Source organism: Capsicum annuum, chromosome 5 (genome assembly GCF_002878395.1).
Source record: "Capsicum annuum cultivar UCD-10X-F1 chromosome 5, UCD10Xv1.1, whole genome shotgun sequence".
NCBI lineage: Eukaryota > Viridiplantae > Streptophyta > Magnoliopsida > Solanales > Solanaceae > Capsicum > Capsicum annuum.
Window position 1 is genome coordinate 209,952,699 of NC_061115.1, and position 22,704 is coordinate 209,975,402.

The window sequence follows — 22,704 nt, forward strand, 5'->3', positions numbered from 1 at the left end:
CAAATATATCCAATGGGTAAAGGGTCTCATTCCTTGCCAATGTGCCTAGGAAGCTGCCCAACTCAGTTAGAACTTCATCAGTAGGACCAAAAGGTTGGTTGTTCTAATTTAATATGATTAATTTTTTCTCTTGTCGGGCATGTACCTTGTGGATTTGTGTTTTGCCTCTTGTTTTTCTAGTTGAAGACCCTTCTTCAGCTATAAGAAAATAGACAAAATTTGGGGTCATGAATGAATTTAATAAGTTTCTAACCTATATATTAATTTGTTCCCTAGAATGTTCAGCTGTTGTAGGAGTGACTGAATCTGTCATTTGGATCTGATCCTCTACATGTTGCTATCCTCTGCGTGTTGCTCCTCTGCAACATGGTGCTACACTATAGATTGTTCAATATCTCTAGATGGTTGTGCTACCGGTAGCTGCTCTTGTTCAATTAATTTTAGAAGATTCTCTTTCTCTGATCGTATAGCTTGAACAGTTTCACAAACTCACTCATGTATTTATTCTTGCTAATCCGTCAAGGCTATAGAATATCGGATACATTATTGATTTTAATAAATTCAATTAAAATTATTTCCCCTACAATTCTACTATTTTTGTACAAAGGGTAACTGCCATCATAAAGCTTGGAGTTGTAGAAAGGCGTGTTTTCACTGAAAAGATGATTAAGCACATTGAACACGACAATCTTCAATTGTTGCACAAAATCAGAAAGAGAATTGATAAGTAAGATTTCTGTTACATAACTTGCCAGTAAAAGTTAAATTATAGACAATAATGATTAATGAAAGGTCATGGTCTTACATTTGAATTGCCATTTTTTTTGGTGATTGACAATGCTTAGTTACGATGATCATTACTCATATATCTCACAGTTACATCTTCTCATTTTATCAAAGATTTATCTGTCAGATTTAATTCGATGAACTGAAGCTACGGTGGACTCTGGTAGAGTTGGTGTAGAATTGCCTACAGTGGAAATGAGATATGAAAATTTAACCATTGAAGCAGAATGTGAGCTAGTTCATGGAAAGCCTCTCCCTACTCTTTGGAATTCTCTCAAAAGCATGATGATGGTAAGTTTTGCCATTTGATTGACACCATTTAATCGTTATCAATATGATATCTTACATATTGCTAGTTCAAAAAGAAAGTAGCAGCAACCTTTTAATGGTGAGGACACCCAACTCACCTTCTTAACCCTCCTAAATCTTTTCCATAATCTATCAAAATAAACCCAACAGACCACAGAAAACGTAAATTGATCACAAAATCCAGCAGAAACAGACCACAAAATTCAAACAAAATTTTTTCTAACAACAAACAGAAATGTAATCTTTTATTTTCAGGGATTTTAGTGTATATATTATCAAAAAATGAGAAAATAGATCCATTCATTCTTGAATGCAAATAGTTTCAAGAGAGAAGAAACCCACAAAATTGATTTGGACAACAAAATTCATAAAAATAACCACTTTCATAGTAAGAACACCTACTTGAGAACACCTTTCACTGAAAAAATAGCCTTTATCGGAACAGTAGAAGTCGAAGAACACCTTTTACTGTAAAGCTGGAGATGAAATAATCTTCGAAAGCACTCTAAAATCAAAATCAACACAATAGTTTGAGAAAATGGACCTTAACTCAGAACATAAAATGGCGGAAAAGAGAGTTTTTCCACCATTTTCGTTACTTAACTTAGTGAACCCTAAACTTACAACTTTGTTGGGTATTTACCATAACAAGACAAATGAACACTCTAAATCTCAAGAGAAATGGACAATCTAAATCCAGAACAATCTAAATTCCAGAACCCTAAACTTGATCAGTGCTGCTTTAGTTTCTTGTACAATTGAAGCTCAGATAAAGAAAAATGGGAGAATGAAATGGGGATATCCGATCCTAACCCTAAACTTCCAATGTTATGAAATTTTTATTTATTTTTTTAATTATTACATTACTATTAACGGGTGTAAATAAAGATTTGGAGGAAAAAATACCTGAATTTTTTTATTTTTAGTATAATTTAACCGTAGCTATAGGTTATCTATAATGACAGTTATAATAACTGTTACAATAGTATAGTTTATTAGGACGGTTAATTTTAGTAGGCGACAATTATTTTAATTAATTATCTCATTAGATATGGTCGCATTATGTGAAGGTTATAACCGTTACCATAGAGAATCTATAATGATGGTTCTATAACTGTCGCTAAACAATCGTTACCATAGCCCTCATTTTCAGTAGTGTCTTATTAGAGGTTCAAAAAGGGCAGTCCGATGCACTAAAGTGCCCGCTATACGCAGGTTCGGGGAAGGCCTTCACCACAAGGGTGTATTGTACACAACCTTATCTTGCATTTCTGCCAGAGTATGTTTTCAAAACTTGAACTCGTGACCTCTTGGTCACATGACAACAACTTATACCAGTCACACCAAGGCCCCCCTTCAGAATTAGAGGTTCACATTATCGAATTCAAATCAATCAATCTTACTTAACATAAAATTAAAAATTGGATCAATTTAAATAAAATTTGATCAATACAGTTAAAATAAAAATTGAATTAATTAAAAATAAAAATTAATCTATTAATTGTATTGAATTTTATTTTAATGAGTATGATTTTTTATTTTAAGTTAAATAATAATGATTGATTTAAATTTGATGACATGAACTTATAATAAGAGGTTATGTGTTAGTGTAATATACCACAAATTACAATAATTGTTACAGTTGAAATAAAGTGAACAAAGAATGAAGAAAATAAGATCATCATTTTCTTGGTTGAGGCGCAGATATCTCGCTCTTTAAGGAGATTCAAGCCCACTGCAGCATAATCTACATCGATCCAGCAGTATATCTCTTGACTTGTCCCCTCCAAGATAAAACAACCCATCAATGATGTACAACTCAAGCAACTCCGAATTAGTTGAAGAGTCCAAAACTCCACCATAAGAACACCTTCATTCAACATATATTTACTCTATTTGTATAGTGAATATAGTTAAAGATTTAGAAAATTTTCTTTGTCTCAACTCTTTCTTTCACTAATATAACTACTCTTTTTTGTATAGTGAATATAGTTGTAGACTTAAAATATTTTCTTTGTCCCAACTCTCTCTTTCACTTATACACACTATAATCTTTTTCACACTTATTGTGTTTTCTTGTACATATAATAACATGCAAGATCACCTCTATTTATAGGTGAGGTATTCATGCTTGTATTGAATAGGAAGAATATGGTGTAGTAAAGTGTTACATGAATGGTTGGATGTTACATGAGTTACATACATAATTACATAGTATAATGGGCGAATAAAGGTTTAGTGGTTATAGGAGTTTCAAGAAACTCATGACCACATTCTTAAACTAACAAAAGTAAATAATAATACTCATAATACACAATTTATACCCACTAATATATGCACTTAATATATTAATTTAATAATAAAATGCATATACACCAACATTCCCCCACTCATTTTAATATTAAATTTTGAGAGTTCACCAATTTAGTTGAATGTAGACTATTATGCATAATGAAGGTGTGCTTTGCATTGAATCTCCACTTAGTAAAACAATAACCTTTACTCCAGAGTCAGTAGTGGTCTTAGACTTGAACTATGACTGCTTAGGGAAAATAAAGTATTACTGCTTACACACAATAATCAAGGTGTTGACATAAGTTTTAATATCCAGCTCATTACGGCCATGTGCTATCCTGATTTTTCATGAGCGTTTTTGAGAATAAGCTCATTCTAATAGGAAGCAGCCTATTTCCACACTCACATAGGTGAAATCTGTCAAGGGTGATCCTGTAATATCGACACCACGAGATACAGAATTTCATTAAGAGTTCTTTGACTCAACCTTCACAAATCATTACAGGAACAATGCTCTCTAATCATAGGAAGGATTAAACAATAGTGCATCTCACACCAAGTCATCATATGATTCGTTCTTTCCATTGAACCTGGTTATAGGATCTCTAGTCCCCAGGTTGGGTTTCCTCATGTATGACTCATGATTTTTTTATAAGCTTCCTTCCTCCCCTCGATGTGATTCAGACAATTTTCTTGCTAAAGCCTTAGTTTTGAATCTGTAAGATTATCACAAAGTTAACACAATTAATATTAGTATACCATTGATCAATATGGTCTCACAATATTGTGTTTTTCTCCATATGATCTGAATTTATCATTATACTAATGATTTATACTCTACCAATAAATTTTGATGCTATCACAATAACTCAAAAATAGAGAAATTAATTTCTCAACATAAAGTGATTGATCAATTCACCCTTTCACTAGTTGAAGCTAAAATGGTTAGATCAACCTCCACAATTGAGTCAGAAAATCATAATTTATTTCTTTATTTCAGTAAATAGCACTAAATTTTTTTGTATTTATTTAGCATAAAAAAAGTCTTATAAGTAGAACAGGATTTATTTTAATAAAACAAGCCACAATTTTTTCAAGTAAATATACCTAATTTGCTTGTGTAACCTGCTTAAGTACTTTTACACAATTTCATGCCAAGTGCAATTAGCCACATATCTCATATTTTATTAGGCTAGTAAACTCTTTTTTTATTTATTACACCACTTTCACATATTTAAATCAAAAGAAGTTGCATGACTCATACAATCAATTCACAAATGTTCTTTTTCCTCATAATATGACATGTCAAGGAAAAATTCATCACATAATTTAAGTATTTTTTATCCCAAGAATGAAATTTATCTCACCCAAATATTTAATGTTAAATGGATACTCAACATTTTTTATTCTTTCTTTGATAACATGTTAGAGCCAAATATAAAGACATCAAGTCATATATAAATTAATAATGACATGATTTACTCCAACAATAATTATGTACTTATAATTTTTTTTTAATTCATTCCCAAAAGTGCAAATGTCACAATTTTGTGGTGATTTTTTCTCATTTCATTAGCTCCCACTATTTCAAGATTTTGAATACCACTTTATGATCATGAAAAGTAGTATCATTTTTTTCATTAAAAATATTAGGTAGAAGATTTTTTACTTTTTTTCCACAACAAGTAAAATAGTTTTTTACCTTTCTTCCGCTTGAGTTGAGGAGTAGAAAATGCTTTACGTGGCTATCTGTTGCCATCTATCTTTTGAGATCTCTCATCTTGATATTCGTGATTTTTCAAACTGTAACAAAACATGAGTCTCCTTAAAATTGTTGGTGTAATGTACCAAGAATTACAATAATTGTTACAGTTGAAATAAAATAAACAAAGAATGAAGAAAATAAGATCATTTTTTTCTTGGATGAGGTGCAGATATGTTGCTCTCTTTAGGATATTCAAACCCACTGCGGCATAATCTACATCGATTCAGCAGTATATCTATTGACTTGTCCCCTCCAAGATACCACAGCCCATCAATGATGTACAACTCAAGCAATTTCGGATTAGTTGAAGAGTCCAAAACTCCACCATAAAAATAACTTCCTTCAACATATATTTACTCTCTTTGTGTAGTGAACATGGTTAAACACTTCGAATAATTTTTTTGTCTCAACTCTTTCTTTCACTAATATAGCTACTCTCTTTTGTATAGTGAATATAGTTGTAGTTTCTTTATCCAACTCTCTCTTTCACTACTACACACTATAATCTTTTTCACACTTATTGTGTTTTCTTATACATACAATAACATGCAGGATCACCTCTATTTATAGGTGAGATATTCATGCTTGTACTGAATAAGAAGAATATGGTATAGTAAAGTGGTACATGAATGGTTGGATGTTATATGAGTTACAAGTATAACTACATAGTACAATGCACAAATAAAGATTTGTGGTTACAGAGTTTCAAGAAACTCATGACCACATTCTTACACTAACAAAAGTAAATAATAATACTCACAATACACAATTTATACCCACTAACATATGCACTTAATATATTAATTTAATAATAAAATACATATATACCAACATTATGTGATAAAAATAATTTTATAAAATTATTATTACAAAATAACGATGTAAATGAATTTTTTTTGTCACGACAGTGATATAAATAAATTAAATTAAATTATTAAATATTATAATATAAATAAATTAAATTTATAACGAATAGATAAACACTTTTAGTTTGATGTCTTTTTTCAATTATTTTTTTTTATCGTCATACATAGAACTGAAACGCAAGGGCATGTTTATTTTTATGTAATATATACATGCCAAACTAGAACACACTTGAGATCTAGGAAAGGAACAAGCTCTCTTGCTCCCACACCATCCTATCACTCCTATGATCGTTTGCATTCTAGTGATACCGACACACTGGTCGGAGATTATCTCAGTTTCATTAAAAAGAAAAAATAAGACAAAATGAAAGGAGATGTATTCAAATCTACAACACTTGTCAAGATATTAGGCTTTGTGTTACTGTCGATAGCATTTTTCTACTTCGGAAAACATTATTCCGATGGATCTCAACAGCTTGTTTTCTTCAATTCACGTCAAGATTCATCAACTACACCCAAACCCACAACCCCAAATTCTCAATTCGTTGCAATTTCACCTAATTCCAACAAATCCTTCGATTTATCCTCGTTAATTAACGATACCAATGTTGCCGAAAAGCCATTAAAAAATACAATTCATCCACCACCTTTGCTGACGTCACCACCTCCTCCGCCGCCGCCGAAGGAGCCGGTGGAGAAGATGGGGTTGTTGGATGAGAATGGGGTAATGAAGGATGATTTTCGAGTTGGGGGTGATGGTTTTGAAGTTGTGGAAAATTGGGGTGTGGGGAATGAGACTGAGGAGGGTGGTGGTGGTGGTGGGGTTAAGGGGTTTAGGGTTAAGAAATATGGGCTGTGTAGTCATAGTATGAGGGAGTATATACCATGTTTGGATAATGTGGAGGCAATTTCTAAGCTGAAATCGGTTGAAAGAGGGGAGAAATTTGAGCGGCATTGTCCCGAAAAAGGGAAAGGATTGAATTGTTTGGTTCCTCCACCGAAAGGTTATCAAACTCCGATTCCATGGCCAAAAAGTCGCGATGAGGTTTGTTATATTATGCTGAGAATTCTACTTGTTTTGAGATAATGTAGTTATTAGTGGCTGATCTAGAGTGTAATCATGTATCTGTATTAATAAGTTCGATAGATATTTGACTATGAATTCAGTTTTTATAGTTTGTTAGCTTGAGATCGATGTATGAAGCGATGACGAGGGAATTCTACTTGTTTTGAGGATAATGTAGTTATTAGTGGCTGATCTAGTGTGTAATTTATTAACTTGAGATCAATGTAGGAAGCTGTGATGAGGTTTGTTTATATCCTGCTGGGAATTCTATTTGTTTTGAGGATAATGTAGTTGTTATTAGTGGCTGATCTAGAGTGTAATCATGTATGTGTATTAACAAGTTCGATTAATATTTGACTATGAATTCAGTTATTATCGTTTGTTAAATTGAGATCGATGTAGGAAGCTATGACGAGGGAAATCTACTTGTTTTGAGGATAATGTAGTTATTAGTGGCTGATCTAGGGTGTAATCATGTATGTGTATTAACAAGTTCGATAAATATTTGACTATGAATTCAGTTATTATTGTTTATTAACTTGAGATCGATGTAGGAAGCTGTGACGAGGTTTGTTTATATCCTGCTGGGAATTCTACTTGTTCTGAGTATAATGTAGTTATCAGTGGCGGATCTGGAGTGTAATCGTGTATATATGTGTTGAGAAATTTGCTAAATGTTATAAATATTTGACTGTGAACTTAGTTATTATAGTTTGTTAACTTGAGATTGATGTAGGAAGCCGTGACGAGGTTTGTTAAATTCTGCTGGGAAGTCTACTTGTTTTGAGGATAATTTAGTTATGAGATGGGGATCCAGAGTGTAATCCTGTACATGTATTAAGAAATTCGCTAAATGTTTGTAAATATTTGACGGTGAACCCAGTTATTATAATTTGTTAGCTTGAGATCGATGTAGGAAGCCATGACGAGGGAATTCTACTTGTTTTGAGGATAATGTAGTTATGAGCGGTGGATCTAGAGTGTTATCATTTGTATTTTTATTAAGAAATTCATTGAATGTTTATAAATATTTGACTATGAACTAAGTTATTATAGTTTGTTAACGTGAGATCGATGAAGGAAGCCGTGAAAAGGTTAGTTCTATTCTTCTAGGAATTCTACTTATTTTGAGGATAGTGTAGTTACCAGTGGCAGGTAGAGTGTAATCCTGTTTATATGTATTAAGAAATTCACTAAATTTTTGTAAATATTTGACTGTGAACTCCGTCATTATTGTTTATTAACTTGAGATCGATGTAGGAAGCCATAAAACTTTAAACCAACTTCTTCACAGTACAATTCCATGGTCAAGAAGGCGTGACGATGTTTGTTGTATTCTTCTGGGAATTCTACTTATTTTGAGGATAATGTAGTTATCAGTGGTGGATTTTCTGTGTAATCATGTATGTGTATTGACTATTCAGAAATTTGCTAAATGTTCACAAATATTTGACTGTGAACTCACCTATTATTGTTTATTAACTTGAGATTGTTGTAGGAAGCCGTGACGAGGTTTGTTATATTCTGTTGGGAATTCTACTTATTTTGAGGACAAAGTAGTTATGAGTAGGGGATCCAGAGTGTATTCCTGTATATGTATTAAGAAATTCACTACATATTTATAAATATTTGACTCTGAGCGCAGTCATTATCGTTTATTAACTTGAGATCGATGCAGCAGCCATAAACTTAAAATCCTATATCTGTCTAAGTTAGTTATGTAAATTGTTTATCTCTGGATCATTTTTTAATTGGATATTAAAAAAGTTGGTGCTTTTACTTGAGCCGAGGGTCTACAGGAAACAACCTTTCTACCTTGTAGGGTAAGGTCTGCGTGGACACTACCCTCACTAGACCCCGTTTCACTGGATATGTTGTTCTTGTTGTTGTATATTTAAGTTGGTTATGCTAACTGACAAGCTTAAAGTTATATTTTGAAGCATTTCTTAGATATTGTGGTGAGTCGTGTTATGTTCTCCTGAAATATTTTGAGTTTTTCTGATGAGTAGCTCAAAGTTTAATTTCTGAAGCACTTGTCCAGCGTAATTGTATGATTGTTGGATAATTACTCATGGGAAGATAATAAAGGAAAAAAGGAAGGTCTTCATTTTGTTGGAAATTTCAACTTCTTTCTACACTGCAGGTTTGGTTCAGCAACGTTCCTCATGCACGTCTAGCGGAGGATAAGGGTGGTCAAAATTGGATATCGATAGACAAGGACAAGTTCAAGTTTCCTGGAGGCGGCACCCAGTTCATACATGGAGCTAATCAGTACTTGGATCAGATTGAAAAGGTGTTTAATATTTTTTTCAATTTAAGCTAGTAGCAGATTGAACAGGCTTGGATGTGTTTTTTAATTATAATTTTCTTTTGGTTATTATCCACTAGATGCTCCCTGAAATTGCATTTGGCCGTCATGTGCGAGTTGCTTTAGATATTGGTTGTGGTGTGGCAAGCTTTGGTGCTTATTTACTATCAAGGAATGTGCTCACCCTGTCTGTTGCTCCAAAAGACGTTCATGAAAACCAGATTCAGTTTGCTCTCGAACGTGGCGTGCCTGCAATGGTAGCTGCAATTGCGACACATCGTCTACTTTATCCAAGTCAGGCATTTGAACTAATCCATTGTTCAAGGTGTCGGGTCAATTGGACTCGTGATGGTATGCTTTTCTAGATCATGCTATTATCCATTTATACAACAACAACAACATACCCACTAAAATCCCACAAGTGGAGTCTAATTTTCCATGTTGTATAATAATGTTTTATAAAGGTCGTTGCATTTGAGAAGATAGTCGCCCGAAGTCTTGTATCCTTTGGATAATGGCAAGAGTCTCCAAACATTAATGTTGATAAAGATAAATATAATATGTTAAATGTGATAATCTCAAGCTGTAGTTTTACGGCTTATAGTTTTGGTAGATTGATAAAGTAACTAAGAAAGCAAAAAATGTGTTGGACTTCAGTGGATGGATATGGATGCTTCTTGAAAGAAAAAGGAACATAGTAAATGAAAATAGTTTTTGGAGATACATATCTTGAAACGCATTGGAAAATGCTTTCTCTTATTTGTATTGATGAATCCTAACAGAGAGAACATATAAACAGTTTCTTAGATGCATAATCCCCTTTGGACATTGTAGGTCTATGTTGCTCGGACTCTTCAAAATGCCGGCGGATGCGTGTTGATCCTCCAAAAGTGGTACATTTTAGGAGGATCTGACATGGGTGCGGCAAGATTTTTGGAGAGTCTGAGAAACATAGTTGTAGGTTGTATTATGAAGTTCTGCAGCACTTGTAATTACTATCCCAGATCCTTCATTTCTCACTTCCATTCATTTAGGTGACAGCTTTATGGTTTTAATCAATATATTCTAGTATTCTATAGGCAGCAGCTATCTTTTCTAGGTTAGGAGCACCACACCCTTTAGAGTCCTGAATGGAAAAGTGAGGATATGTTAGCCCTTTTAACCCAAGGTATGATTTTCCTTTATCTGGATTCTCTCTTAGAATGTGTATTGTGAACTTACTGACCTTTATTTAGCTGTTCATGTATAAGAGAGTCTCTAACTCGTGCCTTTAATCTATGATGCACTTTTGCAAAGATGGGATTTTACTACTGGAGGTCAACAGGTTGCTCCGAGCTGGTGGATATTTTGTTTGGGCTGCACAACCTGTTTATAAACATGAAGCAGTCCTGGAAGAGCAATGGGAAGGTAAATACAAAGTTATTTAGACCGTGCCAGCAATTTTAGAACTGAAATAAAAGAGGAATTGCCTGACTGTAGGCAATTCTCCACTTTTTGGTATACATACTCCTTAGTGGCTGTACAAAAGCTTCTATTTAAGGCCATGCCGAAGAAAAACTTTCGACTTTAATATTCAAGAAAGTTAATGATCAGGTCCCTTACCAGAAAAGAAAGTTAGTGATGAGGTCAAAATCAGTTTTCGGCGCGTCGTTTTTTCAGACACAAGTGAAGTGACTTCTAAAGAAAACCGACTCAAATTAGATTCTTCCAACTAATTCTTTTTCCATTTTAGTGTAACTCCTACTTTGTTGATTAGTAAAACAAATTTTTTACTAATGAATAAAATGATAGGAGGATGTAGTTGCTTAAACTACAATTTGTGCCTTTGCTCTCGTTAAAACTGAACTATCAGTCCACCCTCTGATTGTTAAAGTTACAAATACTATCCAGCTTTTGAAAATTTGGCAACTTTCCCTATAAACTATATCATGCCCTTCTAGTTCTTGAAAGCTTTTTGCATCGCAGGTTTAGTAAACCCATGCTATATCAAATCATAATGTCTTTCTTGTCCTTTCTCAAGCAGAGATGGTTAATCTTACCACTCGTCTTTGCTGGAATCTTGTGAAGAAGGAAGGTTATATTGCTATATGGCAGAAGCCCTTAAATAACAGTTGCTATTTAAGCCGCGAGGAAGGAGCCCAACCTCCTCTCTGTGATCTACATGATGACCCAGACGATGTTTGGTAAATATTCTACTAGTCTTGCTGGTTTATAGTTTTATTTTCTTTCCGTCAACTCGTAAATATTCCACTCCACTCGTAATGCATATGTCTTAGTCTAAGTTGAAAAAGCAATTGGATGTGGTTCCCTGTGAGAAATGCCCTTTCTTCACAGTACAAATCATTTAAATTATGTTGGCTTTCATTATCAAGGTACATTAGGGCATTTTTGCAAATGGTCTCCGCTTTTACCTTTTCATACTTGAGAACAAAATAAGAATTTGTATTTATCTGTTTGTGTGTTTATTCATCGTGTAGGGAATGGAGATAGGGGTTTGTATTTAAGGTCTATACCTCCTTTTTTTTTTTTTTGGAATTGGACATAGTCACATAGCTTAATTGGAGCGACATAATCTATGAGGATTCACAAAGTCTATCCAACTTGCTTGATTAGAAAAGTGATTTGAACTTTTTGCCCTTCATTAAAACAGTGTGCAATAGACAAAATCGTCTTTTTATATGTTTTTTAAATTATTAATTAATTATTTGTTTGATTAAAAAATAAGATTAGCATAAGATTCCTACAAGGGAAAAAAAAATCTATAGTAACTCAAATTTATTTTCCTAAAATAGTAAGGAAAAAAGGAAAAATATGGTAGTCTTTAAAAAAAAATAAAAATTAATCAAGCACAAAATTCGTTGTATAATAGTAATATATAGGATCAAATATAATATAATTTTTATGTGTCAATATTAAGAATACAAAAATCAAATTACGAACCCAAATCAATTCCTTCTGTAACTAAACTATTATAATAATAATTTAGGACCAAATAACAATTTCAAATCCTATATATGATAAAATTATTTTGAATATATTTGGTTTGTACATGTTATTTAGAAGAAACAAAACTCCTTGGTTTTTGTTAGTGCTTCTTCCTCCTCTTCATATTTTTGTTACTTCTTTTTTAGATTCTATCATTTTCTCAAAGTGAATTATCAAGTATTATTATCTGGCTTTTTATTTGTTACATATCCAATAGTTTTATGATATTTGAGGTAGAACTTGTGATTCTATTTTATATATGCATGTGCATTAGTGGGTGTAGAAGTCAGAAATTAAAATAAAAGGCAAAATGACCTTCTGGACCCCTGTACTATGTCGGTTTTGTAAGTTGGACACTTCTACTTACATGTTTGTCATCTGGATCCCTAAACCCACTAAAAAGCAATATTTCAAACCCTTTGACCGTTGACTTTGCCTATGTGGCATTAAAGTGCTGATTGAGACTTGGAGAGTGTAGTCACTTGCCTGGAGTGCGAGTGGGGGTCAATTTTATATTAAAATAATTACAAAAAATGAAAAAAGGGATTAAAACTTTTTTCCAGTTTTTTAATTTAAAAATATTTTAAAAAATTTAAAATAATAATTTTTTTAAAAAAGAAGCCCCCCCAAACCCCTTCCCCCGTCCAGCCACTACCCTACCCCACCCTAGCCCTCGTCCTATCCCCCCACCCCACCCCGCCCCCCACCCTACCCCAGCCCCCATTTCGAGTCCCCTACCCCACCCAGCCCCATCCCAGCCACCCCCATCCCACCCCAGCCCCGTCCAACCCCCACCGGCTACCATGGCCATTGTAAAATCACAATTGCAATTGCAAAGTGCAACTTCTCAAGCCTAAAGTACAACAATTCACACAACATAAAAAGAAACAAATCAATACAATCGAGTAGAACTTTGAGAATTTTTTTTCCAAACAAATCAACACAACCAACAAGAATCAGAAGATGAAGATAAAGAATCAACAAGAAACAAACAAACAAATGACGTGGTTTTCTTTCTTCTTCGATTCTCACTTCTCAATTTTTCCATACAAACAACAAGAATCTTTCTTCTTCGATTCTCACTTCTCAATTTTTCCAAACAAACAGCAAAAATCTAATTACCAGCTGCTACAAATTGAGTAATCGTGAGATCATCATCATCTTTAACAACAACCAAAGCAAGCTCAAACACAGACAAATAGGTGAACGAAAAGCTTCAAGAACCGCCAGAAATTGTGCAACAAAAGAAAAACAATAGTGCTTTTTTTTGGCCTCTTAGTGCTTTGAGCGTTTCTTTTCAATTTTTTCAAAGAGTGAGAAGAATAAGAAGATTAAAATGATGAAGGTAAAGAAGAAGAAGAAGAGGAGGGAGAACCATAAGAAAAAGAAGAAGAAGAAACGCAAATCAGAAAAATGGGGAAGAGAGGAAGGGGGAGGGGTTTATTTATTTATTTATTTTAATATTTAATATTTTTTATATGTAAAAATAAAAATGACGTGGAAGCTGATGTGGCAGCTGACGTGGTGAGAGTGTATTACACTCACCAAAAAAGTGTTTAAAATGTTGCTTTTTAATGAGTTCAAGGGTCCAGATGACAAACATCTAAGTAGAAGTGTCCAACTTACAAAACTGACATAGTACAGGGGTCCAAAAGGTCATTTTGCCAAAATGAAAGGTTAAATTCTTTTTAATCTATAAATTAAGTTTTTCATAATGTCGTAGCTTTTATGCGTAGTTTAATTCTAATATTGTTGCACATTCATGGTATATTTATTTTCATAACTTTGTGCTTCCTTTTTATACATGTGCATTAGATATGAGGGTATAGAGAGGTCATGCATTAGGATAGAAGATTGATTTTTTACCATATAAAAGAAGAATTTCCACAATTTTATTTAATATTTTGGATCAAGCTTTAATATATGAATGCTTCATCTACTTTAATTTTCTTCTTCTTCTACCACTTCTATTTTTATTCTTATTTTGCTTTTTTAATTCAAGTCGTTTTCTTGCATTATTATTATCATTGTCTTTGTCTTTCTTTATTTCTTTTAGTTAATAATTTTAAAGATTATTTATAAGTACTATAGAATTGGTGGTTAGATTGAATATGTTGTATGGAATGGATATCACACAATTTCAGCTTATCGAAAATATGAACTTTGATAGAAGATTATGAAAAACTCAGTTTAGGGAAGAAGGTTTGTTAGATAGCTAAGCTGACATTTTCTCCTTATTTTTATTACTATTAGCATCAATAATCAAATTATTAATAATTATGTGATAACAATCATGCTTTTTATCTCCAATTATTTATAAAATTAAACTCATCAAGTGAGGTACACGCATGAGGCGCGTACACCTAAACTAGTATATATATATATACATATTTGATAATCGTGGTGTTTGGGCCAGCTTTCACACGCCTCGACTAAATCCACGGGATACCTGTTACCTCCCACCAGCAACAACAACTCTGTCCACCAAGGCTAGGACAAGGACCGATGGGAAGAACCACCTAGTGTTTTTTCTCTCTGCTGGGACCTGAGGTTTTCAACCCACTTCATGACCAGTAGGCTACACTTTTCGGTGCGGGACTGGACTGAGGAATAGTTGTTGTTATGATTGGGGTTAAGACGAACAAAATATTAGTGATGTCAGCTGAAGTTTCAATGGCACTTTTAGTTATGGCCTACCTATTAGTTCCAACTTACTCATTGCACTATTTGATCAATGGAATGACTTGAAGCCTGAAAAATGATATTATCGAACTTAGTTGTTTTGCTTCATCAAACTGGCACTTCCACTACTTGCAATCTGGTAATGGTAAAAGGTACTCGCTGTTAGTACAACAGCAACAACAACATACCCAATGTATTCCCACCTAGTGGGGTTTGGGAAGGGTAAAATGTACGCAGTCCATAGCACCACCTCCAAAGAAGTAGAGAGGCTGTTTCCGGTAGACCCCCGGTTCATGACAAAAAGACAGTAAATAAAGTCATAATAAAACACGAGACAAGATGAAATAACAGAAATAAGGCACCCCCAAAGTAGTACTATACACTAAGAAACCGCAAGCACCCACCTCCCCCAACCCTCCTAACTAGAGATTCCACCCTATTTCCGTTAGTGAAAATAACAATTTGTCCTTTATTAGTCAGTTGTTGATAAATCAATGGGGCATGTTCCAAGTGTAAACGTCAGTGAAGGCACAGCTTTCCATGTGTTAATGATTCTGATTTCATGTAGACGTTCCTTTCATTATGGCACTGGCTGATTTCTTTTTTAACAATCACATTTAGGTATGTTGATCTGAAAGCATGTATTACACGATTGCCTGAAGAAGGATATGGTGCAAATATTACCACTTGGCCTTCACGCCTGCAGTATCCTCCAGATAGGCTCCAGAGCATACAAGTAGATTCTTTTATGTCTAGGAAAGAGCTCTTCAGGGCAGAGTCAAAATTCTGGAACGAAATAATTGGAAGCTATGTCCGTGCTTGGCATTGGAAGAAGCTCAAACTTAGAAATGTAATGGATATGAGAGCTGGTTTTGGAGGGTACCGTCTTCCATACTTCTTGTTGTTGGCTTCCTCTTTGTCATTGTGCACTTTAATCGTCTGATCAGCATTATGCTTCTAAAGTTTGTGGAAAGAATAATGTCCAATTAATTGCTTTTTTTTCAACAGATTTGCAGCAGCATTAATTGAAAATCAACTGGATTGCTGGGTTCTAAATGTTGTCCCTGTTAGTGGTCATAATACCTTACCTGTCATCTTTGACCGTGGACTACTTGGAGTCATGCATGATTGGTAAGAGTTGCTCATCCTTCACAGCATTTAATTAGTGGTTAGCATTTACCATGCGATCATTCTTTAACTTATGTTAGCAATACCAATATGACTTCGAAAAAAGAGAGAAAAGGAAATGGAGGAGAAAGGAGACAATACCGTTGATTTTTTTGTCTGTACGTATAATCTATAAGATATACTAGTCTGGCATATTTTACATCCTATCCTTTGCCAACATGAAGAATTACAATTACTCAGAAAGCATGCAGTGTATTCTGTAGAAAGTCGGTTGCATGAAATACATGTGACATCGTTTTATCCACGTGGACCGTCCTTAAAGGGTTGTTCAATTTTCCAGGTGTGAACCATTTGATACTTACCCAAGAACCTATGACCTATTGCACGCAAATGGTCTCTTCTCGATTGAACAGAAAAGGTACATCTTTATTCCTGATTAATTGCTTCATGAATGATAATTTTGGTCCAACTCTGCATCTAAAAGATCTTATGGATTGTGTGGAGTGGGACTGTTTGACCCCCAAAAATGATGCCCTGATGTTGTGTTTGATTCTATGTACCAGATGCAACATGTCCACAATCATGCTCGAAATGGACCGGATACTAAGGCCAGGTGGACATGCGTACATCCGAGATTCCGTCGCTGTCATGGATGAACTTCAGGATATTGGGAAAGCCATGGGTTGGCATGTAACTGTGAGAGACACATCTGAAGGTCCTCATGCAAGTTACAAGATATTGGTAGGTGACAAACACCTTTTACGAGGTAAACGATGACAAGAAAGGAGAAGCCAACATTCGTGTCTGGTCATGGCAAGATCAAACAACTCCATGGACACATCAAACCTCATGTTTCTACAGTACTTGGACCTGAAAGAGCCTTGCTAACATGGCAATCTTTCTTTGTCCGGGGCTGTTGTTTGTACCATGTAGCATATAACAATGTACAGCAGAAGATGGTATAGCTTCACACGATCAAGACATGTGTGACATTACCAACAGGGGAAATTTACTTAGCCCATAAAAGGATAGGTGTGGAAGTTACATAGCTCAGTGTTTTATTTGTTTTAATTTATTGTTCTGTGATTATGGGGTTTCTTTTATTCATGAGTTTAACTGTTCACTTGAACTGAGAAATCTAAACAAATAATTCCAGGAACTTTAGAACAGAAAAAGAAGCTATGCAACAGATCTATATATATGTAACTTTTTGGTGAACTTAACATCTTGCAGTAAAATGTGCAAGAATTTGAAATTCTTATATGTGAAACTCCAACACAGTATGTTGTAGTTTCGAATATTTACTACTGAAGCTTTGACACTGTGCAGGAGTTAAGTTTTTGTTGGAACATTTCAACATTGAATAATGCATTTTTTTTTTATTTTTTTTTTGGAAAAATAACATAAACATACATCTTTTACTTAACATATTTACAAATTTTCACCCTTACAGAGTAATTACAAAAATCTCAACTAATTTTGTATTTTTATTGGATATATCAAGAGCTAATTATATATCTTGGTTGATCAAAAATCGAAAAGAATATTTCGGGAACTAATTATGTATTTTTACAAAAAAAAATGTATCGTTATTGGATGTATTATGTATTTTGATGGACCTAAATTCAGAAAAAGAATATATCAGGAGCTAATTATGTATTGTTACAACGGAAAAAATATATTTTCGTTGATGTATTAGGAGCTAATTATGTATTTTGATAAATCTAAAATTAATTTTTTTAATAATTATGTAAAGGGTAGGAATTTTCTATATTAAGCTCTAAACTATTGAGATTTGTATTGTTTTTTTTTTTTCCTTGGTAAAAGTTGTATTTTCTGATTTGTTAAGACAAATTGCTTGAAAACAAATGTCATTTCATCTTTAAATCACTTGAAAGAAGCAATATATCCCTCAATACATTGTGTTAGAATTTCACATAAAATGAGGTTTTTGTTGTAATATAAAGACTGAATAAATTTTATTTGAAGGAAAGAAAGAGAAATAGAAAGAGATTTAAATATATATATATATATATATATAAAGAGAATAGAATGAGTAATTTTAGTAATAGTATTTTATTTATTGTGTGTATTTATATGTGAAGTAAAGGGGTATTATATAGGCATTAAATGCCTTGGAGAAACAAGCAATCTACAGTAAGTGGTCCCACGTAGAAAACTACTTGTTCTTTCATAATACTTTTTCTTGGATTTCCATGTACAAAAAAGAATAGGACATACATAGTTGTTTGTAATACGCATTGTTTGCTGCCTCATTAATAGCCTTACCAGGAAAAATTCAGTAGGATAAAAACCTTTGTTAAGAAAAAAAGAGTGCAGCGTGTATTTACTCCCCTGATAAAAACATCACTTAATATATAGGAGACGACGCATTCCAATCTTGTATCTCAACTTTTCAAAGGTTGATGTTGACAATGTTCTAGTGAATATATCTGCTAGATTATCGCTTGAATAAACTTGTTAAACATCTATTTTACCCGTCTTTTGAAGATCATGAGTAAAAAATAATTTTGGTGAAATGTGTTTTGTTCTGTCTCCTTTGATGTATCTTCCTCTTAATTGAGCCATGCATGCGGCATTGTCTTCATACAATATTGTTGGAATATTCCTTTTCAGAGGAATGCCACATGTTTTTTGGATATGTTGAGTTATTCACCTCAACCAGACACATTCTCAACTTGCTTCATGAATGGCTATTATCTCTGCATGATTTGAAGATGTAGCAATAATCATTTGTTTTGTTGAACGCCATGATATAATTGTACCTTCACATGTAAACAAATAACCTGTCTGAGATTGACCTTTGTGTGGGTCAGACAAATATCCTGCATCTGCATAACCAATTAATTGCGAATCGGACTCATTTGAATAAAATAGTCCCATATCAATAGTTTCTCGGAGGTATCTGAATATATGCTTAATACCATTTCAATGTCTTCGTATTGGGGAATAACTAAATCTTGCTAATAAATTTACAGCAAAAGATATATCTAGTCGTGAATTACTAGCAAGATACATTAATGCCTCAATTAGTATTTCAGTACCAATAAGTTCTTTATCATTTTCATGAGGTCGAAATGAATCTTTATTAATATCAAGTGATCTCACAACCATAGGGGTACTTAATGAATGTGCTTTATCCATGTAAAATCTCCTTAAAATATTTTCAGTATATGTGGATTGATGGAAAAATATTCCATTTGTAAAATATTCAATTTGTAGACCAAGATAAATTTTGTCTTTCCGAGGTCTTCAAACATTCTATTGTCTTTGAAAGCTATTTAGGAGTTCCAATGATATTCAAGTCATCAACATATACAGCTATTATGACAAATTCAGATCCAGACCCTTTAGACACAAAGACAGATTGGGTCATTTTTATACTCTTCTTTCAATAGGTATTCACTAAGGCAATTATACCACATGCGTCCTGATTGTTTTAATCCGTATAAGAATTTCTAAAGCTTGATTGAAAATTTTCTCGAGAAATTCTATATGCATCAGGCATTTTGAATCCTTCAGAAAATTTCATATAAATATCACTGTCTAATGACCCATATAAATAGGTTGTGACAATGTCCATTAGATCCATATCAATATTTTCACGAACTTTTAAATTAATAAGATACCTGAAGGTGATTGGATCCACCACCGAAGAATATGTCTCCATATAATCAATGCCAGGTCTTTGAGAAAATCCTTGTACCATAAGTCGTGCTTTATATCTTACGACTTCATTTTTCTCATTTCATTTTCGCACAAAAATTCATTTATACCCCACTGGCTTTATACCTTCAAGTGTTTGGACTATAAATCCAAAAACTTTGCGTTTTTCAAGTGAAACCAATTCAATTTTGATTACATCTTTTTATTTTGGCCAATCATTTCTCTTTCTACATTCTTCGACAGTTTTTGGTTCAAGATCCTCATCTTGTTTCTTTATTTCATTTGCGACATTATAACCAAAAATATTATCGACAATTATATCATTTCGATTTCATATTTTTCTTGATGAGACATAACTGATTGAGATCTCTTTATTTTTAGGTACCTGAACCTCTTCTGAGGTTTTATCAGTTGTTATGTCTTGCTGCTCTTTTTGAGTAGCTTCCTCCATATTATGATTATTTTGATAATTTGCTCTTCTTTTTTGAGGATTTTTATTTTTAAAATCGATTGATCTACCACATTTTAAGTGTGGTTTAAACTCATTGTGAGATTTTGTAGCACTTGATAAGTTAGTGAATGCATCTGGCAGTTGATTTGCAATGTTTTGCAAATGAATTATCTTTTGCACTTCGAGTTCACATTTATTTGTATGAGGATCTAAGTGAGATAATGATACTATATTTCAGTCTATCTTTTTTTTTTCAGCTGCTTATTTTCTCCCCCTAATATTGGATATATTGTTTCATCAAAATGACAATCAGCAAATCTTGCCGTAAATAAATCTCCAGTCATAGGTTTCAAATATTTTATAATAGAAGGAGATTTATATCCAACATATATTTCCAATCTCCTTTGGGGATTCATTTTTGTGCGTTGTGGTGGAGCAATTGGAACATATACCGCACATTCAAAAATTCTTAGATGAAAAATATTTTGCTCTTGATAAAAAATTAATTGTAATGGGAGACTTTATGATAACTTGTGGACCTTATCCGCACAAGAGTTGTTGCATGCAAAATAACATGACCCCATATCGAAATGGAAAATTTTATTCTCATAAGCATTGGTCGAGCGATTAGTTGGAGGCGTTTAATCAATGATTCTGCTAGACCATTTTGAGTACGAACATGGGCAATCGGATATTTAATTGTTATTCCAGTTGATATACAATAATAATTAAAAGCCTGGAATGTAAATTTACCAGCATTATCAGGACGAATTGTCTTTATTGTATAATCTGAAAATTGTGCCCTTAACTTTATTATTTGAGAAAGTAATTTTCCAAATGCCAAATTATGAGTTGATAATAAACATACGTGTGATCATCTTGTAGATACATCTATTAAAACCACATAATATTTAAATGGTCCATATGGAGGGTGAATGACCCCACATATATCACCCTGTATAAGTTCTAGAAATGTAGAGAATTCAATTCCCACTTTAATTGTTGATAGTCTAGTAATTAATTTGCCTTTAGAACATGCAACACAAGAGAATTCTTTAAATTTAAGAATTTTCTGGTTCTTCAATAAGTGTCCATATGAATTTTCAATTATTTTGTGTATCATATTTGAACCGGGATGGTCCAACCGGTCATGTAAAATAATAAAATTATTTGAATTAGTAAATTTTTTATTTACTATGGCATATGTTTCAAAAGTGTTAATACTTGTGTAGTATAAGTCGGAAGAAAGAGCGGGTAATTTTTCAAGTATATATTTGTTACTCGACATTATTGTAGTAATATAAAGACATTCAATCTTTTCATCATTTGTAGTCTCAATATGATAGCCATTTTGGCGGATGCCTTTGAAACTTATTAAGTTTCTTTGAGACTTACTACAATATAATGCTTCATTAATTATCAAATTTGTTCCTCTGGTAAGTAATAAGTTAGCTTTTTCGGACCCTTCAATTAATCTTGCACTACCAGATATAGTATTAACATTCGCTTCATTCATCACCAAATAAGAAAAATATTTTTTATTTCTTAAAATAGTATGTGTGGTAGCACTATCTATAATACATATATCATCGTAATTGATTTTAGATCCAACTGATGATTGGAGAATTTTCATATTCTTAAAAAGAAACATACTATAAGAAATTTGAAAAACTAACATAAAAAATTACATTAGAAATGTAGAAATTAGAAACACATAGCACTTTAATAAAATAGAAAAATATAATTGCAAATAGAAGAAAACAATAACTTTATTTATAATTTTTTTTCTCCAATAAGGTGATCAGTTCTTCAATCAATATCCTCAAAGAAATCTTTAGCTCTCAAATGAGTAATATCTGAGAGACATTTAAAGTCATCATCTTTGTAAGTAAGATTTGACTCAATATCATTATATGTATTTGATGGAGCTGCTTCATCATCATCACCTCGAAAGGTCAAGTATGCTTCCACATCATTTTCTTTCCTTTGAAGGGAAGCGTAATAAAGTTTGACAAAATGATCAGGCGTACGACAAAAATGTGTGTCCAATGATCTTTCATACCACATCGGTGACAAATATAAATTTTACCCTTTGAAGGATTATTTTGAGAACCTTTATTATTCTCTTGTTTATTTTCACCATTATGACGATAATTATTTCGTCCTCTGCCACGTTCTCGCCCACGTTCACGATCATGGCCTCAATCACGACCGCGATAATAATTTTTTCTTATTTCAGGAATGGGACAGATCCAGTGAGATGGGCTTCATGATTTTTCATTAACAAAGTATTATTTTGCTCTGCCACAAGTAGGCATGTAATCAATTCAGAATATTTCTTAAATTTCTTTTCACGATATTGTTGTGATAGCAATA

At 33.1% G+C, this 22,704-nt stretch overlaps 1 protein-coding gene across 1 annotated transcript; it reads left to right on the plus strand.

Annotated features, from left to right (window-relative positions):
- Positions 1–6,207: 6,207 nt before the first annotated feature.
- On the plus strand, positions 6,208–17,518 carry LOC107871197 (probable methyltransferase PMT11). The gene is made up of 9 exons (XM_016718040.2): positions 6,208–7,066; positions 9,231–9,380; positions 9,476–9,746; positions 10,692–10,802; positions 11,419–11,578; positions 15,684–15,941; positions 16,071–16,193; positions 16,531–16,608; positions 16,754–17,518. Exons 1-9 carry the CDS (start codon positions 6,386–6,388, stop codon positions 16,965–16,967), a joined length of 2,046 nt encoding a protein of 681 aa, XP_016573526.2. The 5' UTR covers positions 6,208–6,385; the 3' UTR covers positions 16,968–17,518.
- Positions 17,519–22,704: the final 5,186 nt, after the last annotated feature.

Excerpts from the sequence above, each read along its gene's own strand:
- LOC107871197 (XM_016718040.2), top strand. The coding sequence starts at position 6,386 with ATGAAAGGAGATGTATTCAAATCTACAACACTTGTCAAGATATTAGGC. Across the intron at positions 11,579-15,683 it reads GATGACCCAGACGATGTTTG|GTATGTTGATCTGAAAGCAT; the intron begins GTAAATATTCTA and ends AATCACATTTAG. Across the intron at positions 15,942-16,070 it reads ATGAGAGCTGGTTTTGGAGG|ATTTGCAGCAGCATTAATTG; the intron begins GTACCGTCTTCC and ends TTTTTTCAACAG.